We start from the raw sequence: 6,057 nt of genomic DNA on the forward strand, positions 1-6,057 counted from the left end.
AAATGTTTAACGGGATGTATCACCATTAATTATAATTAAAAAAATACACCCCTTTGTAGAATGAAATCAACAATACTTTCAATTTAATTTTTAACTACATGGTTAAATCCACTAAAAAGTTTATAGAAAACAAACTATTTCGAACCAATCGTGAAGCTGTGCATCAAATCAACGAATGTTTTTCTTCGAGGGTTGCAACGATTCCTTTGACTCGGTCAAAAATACCGACAAGAGCCGGAACATGCCCCAACGCGAACGTTCGAGGCTCGACATTGGAGCTCTGGGTCGATGAACCGTCAAGCCCCCAACGTTCGAGGGTGTTCATAGCATCGTGTAGCCCAGCATTGACTCGGTCCAAAATACCGACAAAGGCTGGAACATGTTCCAACGTTCGCGTTGGAAGCTCGACATTCGTAGCTCAAAGTTCGAAAGTCGGCCACACGATGCGACGAACCGTCCACCCTCCAACGTTGGAAGGTGTTCGTAGCATCGTGTGGTGCCGGCATTACTGATTCGCATTTGCTTCTCCTCCTCAAAATGAGTTTTAATGAATGAAGTTTTAATCTTTTTGGCAGGTTTGCCCCGGTGAATTTATTTTTCTCTTGTTCTTTAGAAAAAACATATAAACTTAATTTCTGTCAGTAAATTTTAAATTTATTTTATAAAATACATTATTAGGTTATTACCATATTAGCAAATTTGTTCTGCTTCTATTTGTACTTTCCCTTTTTCTATTAGGTTGTCAGTATTTTGACTTCCACCTTCTGGCTTATTTTCTTCAGTCTGTTCTGAAGATGCAAGTCATTATAAATTATATCGATTATTATATGTTTATTTATTTCGAATTTTCTTGTTTCGAAAACTCCTGTACTGTCCCATTGGTTTGAAATGGTATAGTCAATTGTCGGAACAATTGACCGTACCAAGTCATTTAGGACATTGTCCTTGGCCTCATTTCTGGCTGGGGAGCCTCCACCAGTTAATATCATGCTGTGTCTGTTTTCGGAGTCAGCCTTCCTTTAAATAGCAAATAAAGGTTTTCGAAAATGTTAATAATATGTGACTACAACTACTTGCACTTAATATTCTCCCAACATTTGCTCAACTGAGATGATGTTCTTGCTAATACATCATGGGAATTATTCTGTTTAGTAATATTTGTCAGTTTTCTTACATTCTAATCTATCCTTGAATAGAGTAATTATATTTGTTAACAGCGCCTTCTCTCTACCTGGATATACGATTTTACTCTGCCGATCCATTTGCTTGCTAATATTGAAAATAACCGTTTACACTTCAATGGTCTCTTCGAAATCAAGGTGACCAGACTGAGGAATGGCGATGTCGCCAACTACCGACAAATTTCGCCAAACGTAGACCTAAAAATCGCCGGTTCTGGCGCCAAGTAAATTCAAATGGGGGTAAACCAATAAAAACAAACCGGAACGATTTAAATTAATCAAGAACTTTAGTTGAATTGAAATTATATGTGTTTACTTGTGTGTCTAAAATATATTAATGAGAGAAATATATTTTTTTAATCCAGTAATTTTGACTTATACTAATGTAAGGAACATCAAATTCTCGAAGTAATCAATCAATCTAGGTCAATTATAAAAATGTTCACAGTTTTTATTATTTTTAGTTTGTCTAATTGTCTAAGTTTAAGTGAGATTCCATCCTATTCCACTTCTAAAATCCCATTAACGTTTCCTAAGACCTAGGTATATAATATACTATTATTAAAGCGAAACTTGAACACGCTGTACTTCCTTATCGAAGCGTTTCTCGAATGTACCTTACAATGCAATTCATATTGTTTTTAGATTCTCAATCAAACCCTGAATTTGTAGATTTCGAAACTGAATCATCCTGCATCGACACAAGTACATAAAGCATGAAACTGCTATTTACAGACTCATTTGTTTCAGGTCGCGATCAAAATAATCGACAAATCTCAACTGGATGCTGTTAATCTGCAAAAGGTCTATAGAGAAGTCGATATAATGAAAAGGCTGGACCATCCTCATATAATTAAACTTTATCAGGTAAGTTTTTGTAAAAGAGTGAATGGGATTCGAGTGTGTAAAGAATTGTGCAAAATAATACTAATTTTTTATTTATTTACCCAGAAAAGATTTACAGCAAATTTTACATTAAACTGTAAAACTCTGCAGAGATAAACACAGTTATCTACATCCAGGTCCAGTTGCAAGAAAGAAAACTTAACAAATATATAACAATAAGAAAAAATCTTACACATTAACAAAAAGTATAGTTTTCTTGATTGAGCTGTCAAGAAACATTTCTTATTCTATTATATCAGATACGATTATTACGAGATACAGATTAACAGTAAATACTTTATTAACAGATAGATTATTAACAGATAGAAAGATACATTATTAACAGTAAAAAACTGTAGAACTCAGTTAGATTTTATACAATCTTCCAGATACCAATACTTTGCATTCACAAATTGAGCAGGAGTTAATTAACTGAATTCGAGAAGCTGCTTGATAAGAGTGGATAATAAGGAGATTACACGGGAACTAACTTGTTTTGAGTTAATGACTCAAATGCATTTTTATTTGTAAACAGAAATTCGAAGTTATGAGGACAGGTTGACATATCAAAAGTCCTATCCTTGTCTATTTTATTGTCACTTTCTGTATAATTACATGGATAATCATTACGAAGCGACAGGTATTTGCGCAATGTTAATTAGGCAGATTACATTGAAAAACATTGTTGCCGTCTTTCTGATATAGTTTTTTTTGCAAATTTCTCAGTTTTTAATAACAATTAATTTTTTTAAATAATCAGCAGATTGGAGAAAAAATTAAAGTATGTACAGTACTAGAAGAAGACGATGTGGAAATCGCATGGAAGAAACTAAAGACAAATATAATAAAATCTGCGGAAGAGGCACTTGGAAGCAGATTCATCAGAAGTGATATAAAAACCGAATACCAAACCCTCGTTTAATCAAAAAATGAAACTACTGGCTGAGGAGAAACGAAAGGCAGATCTAGAATACAGATTAAAGTCAATCACATACAATGAATACAAAATTGTTATAAATAGTACCAATAACCACATCCAAACAATAAAACAGGCTTACTGGGAAAAATTCTTCAAAGATATGGAATACGACCTGTGGGGAGGTCAAAAAAAAGCTTCGAACCAGGAAAAAACCAATAAACGAATACATACAAACTACCAGGATATCTACTAAAGACTGGGAAGAAACACTTTTGTGAGCTATATAAGGAGCCTAACGTCAACGCTAAAACCATCAAATCACAATTAAACGATAGTAGCACACATCAACGGTCGAACACATGGAGGGAAAGGATAAAACAACTATTTGGAAAACTGCAAAATAGAAAGTCGCCGGGAATGGACGAGATAAGAAATGATCAAATGCGGAGGTGATATTTTACTAGACCAGATACATGCCTTCTTTAACAAAGTACTGCACAAAAATAAAATACAAGCAGAGTGGAAATATAGTATTACCATACCAATTTTCAAAAAGGGATAAAAAACAGACTTAACTAACTACAGAGCTTAGGTACTTAAAAAACTGACTTACGAAGATCTTTGAGGAAGTAGTAGCAGCTTCTGGAATATGCGAAGAACAACAGGGATTCAGAACGAACAAATCCACTATTGGTGTAATATTCACCATCCGGCAAATAACCGAAAACGCTATAGAATTTAATAAACCAGCTTTTATGTGCTTTGTTGACCTGGCTAAGGCTTTCGACAGAGTAAGATTATCCGACGTCGTGCCGCTTTTGCAGGAGAGAAATATTAACCGCAACATAATAACAATTATTGCGGAACTCAACACAGACAACCACACTTTCATAAAAGCCGCAGGCAAACTATCTGAGAAACTATCCATATCAACTGGAATAAGGCAGGGAGACAGCTTAAGTCCTGCATTATGTAACATCATAATGGACGAAATTATTACAGAAATCAAGAAGGTTGGCAGAGGGTATCGAATGGGTGATGAGGAAATAAAGGTGATATGCTATGCCGACGACGCCGTGCGTCCTCATCCGAAGATGAGGACAACTTGCAAAGGCTTCTTTTTAAGTTTGAAGGGATGGCGTCCGGGTTAAGCATGCAAATATCCACAACCAAGGCACAGTCTCTCACGGTATCAAGGGAACCGCGCAGATGCAAGCTTGCCATCTACAACAAGAGCGTCGAACAGGTTATGCAGTTCAAATACCTTGGGGTCAACATAACAACTAGTAAAGAAAAAGTGAAAGTGCAGACAACAAAAGCAGCATTGATATCGTGATATTTGAGAGACATAATATGGCGAAATAAATCTATGTCTGTGGAGCGCAAAGCCAGAATATACAAAACCTGTGATGACGTATGCAGTCGAAACCAAAGCGGAAAGTGCCCTAACTGAACGGCTTATAGGAACAACTGAAATGAGAACTCTAAGATCTATGGTGGGATGTAGCCTACTGGACCATGTAAGAAGCGACGACATAAGAACTAAGTGCGATATCCAAGACGTCGTGAGACGTTGACGGGATGGGCAACACCAGACAGAAAAATTGCCAGAAAGGGAGTACCACGTTCAAAAAGGCCCCCGGGACAACCACCAACCCGCTGGTATGAAAGCTGGAGTTCAGCGTCACAAGTTCTAATATGATGTTTAACTGTGCTTGTAAAGGTGAGACGTGTGCCCTCCCGATAAAATATATCTGAGTACTTCCTACAAAGGGATAAAATTGAGTCTTTTTCTTCGCGATTCATATGATGTGTGCGAATTAGGGACCGATCAAATTTTCAATTTTCTGGTGTATCAACTAAATTATATAAATCTATGTTTTGGAGATCAGCCCTGGAGAATCTTTCTACATTTAAAGGTTGGGAGAAATCTAAAGTTATTGGATTGCAAGTATCATTTAAAATAGGTGGTAAAGCTAGTCCATTTCGGGCAATTATTAGGCTTTCGGGAATTTCGCAATTGTGATATTTTTGATAAAGAATAATTATTTCTTACAACAACGTGGGGAAATAGTGATATTATTGATTTCTCATTTAGTTATATGAAAGAAAAGTTTAATCTTAGTGAAAGATGTGGTTGAAAATCGTGTGTCAAAATTTAAATTATCAAGTGCAATTAAATAATCAAATACATTGTGAAAATTTAAATAAATAAAATTTCAATTCTGTTGCTTTGGGCAACTGAAAGATATTCGGTGCAGGTCTTATTGATGAGATGAATTTTTGAAAACGGTAGAAACTTTTAATGGATCAGTTTTTACATAGTTTGGATATAAATTGAATGCTAACTCGGAGTTTATAAAGGATTTTGCCGATCCAGTGTCAATTAAGAATTTAATGTGACGTTCATTTTAATTCCAGCTTTTACTAATATATCAATTGCATATTTTTAAATACATAAAATAGATACAAATGACGTTTATATAACGCCTTTAGAATGACGTTAGTTCGTTTTCTTTTCTTTTTTCAATCTGAAGCGTCAGTTTTTGCCGTAATTTCCAAATGAATGAATGTGACTTAGATAATAAAAAGTGCGCGTGCAAATTGACAGTTTAGCGACCATTTACTATTTAAAATTATAACATACATGCAGTTAATTTACTTTGTTTAATAATATTTGCTTAGTACTTAAAGTTAATCATTTTGTTTGATTACAGGTTATGGAAACTAAGAGTATGATATATTTAGTGTCTGAGTATGCAAGTCAGGGTGAAATTTTTGGTAAGTATATTTTAATTACTAAATATTCGAAAATATGCCCAATTTTGCTTGCGTGTTCTCTTCACATACAGGGTGTCCAAAAAGTCTGGACACGCTTGAATATTTAAAGCAATGCTCTTTTAAGCGGAATTGCCATTTTCAATCAGTTGTCAATGATCAGTTGATTAAATGACGTCTGTGGCCCGGTTGCACATAAGCAAGTTCAACGATGGAGTTAAAATCACTTCCTTGGAAAGGGAGTTTTTAAAACAATTTTTATTTCGATTGATATGGATTTCAGCTTCAAGATAC

General features: G+C 35.0%; 1 protein-coding gene across 2 annotated transcripts in view; it reads left to right on the top strand.

Annotated features, from left to right (window-relative positions):
- LOC109544934 (serine/threonine-protein kinase SIK2) overlaps nt 1–6,057 on the top strand; it is a 52,485-nt gene that overhangs the window by 18,141 nt on the left and 28,287 nt on the right. The window contains exons 1-3 of one of the 2 annotated variants that reach the window (XM_048664395.1): nt 1,974–2,048; nt 2,827–4,708; nt 5,703–5,766. In XM_048664395.1, the coding sequence (XP_048520352.1) occupies nt 5,706–5,766 (61 nt within the window). In that variant the 5' untranslated portion in view covers nt 1,974–2,048; nt 2,827–4,708; nt 5,703–5,705. Of the gene's footprint in view, nt 1–1,931; nt 2,049–2,826; nt 4,709–5,702; nt 5,767–6,057 lie in introns of those variants that run through there. The other variant, XM_019915359.2, reaches the window with a different exon arrangement.

The sequence above is a fragment of the Dendroctonus ponderosae genome, unplaced genomic scaffold, assembly GCF_020466585.1.
Source record: "Dendroctonus ponderosae isolate FM_Combo_2020 unplaced genomic scaffold, Dpon_F_20191213v2 Dpon_F_20191213_1, whole genome shotgun sequence".
Lineage (NCBI taxonomy): Eukaryota > Metazoa > Arthropoda > Insecta > Coleoptera > Curculionidae > Dendroctonus > Dendroctonus ponderosae.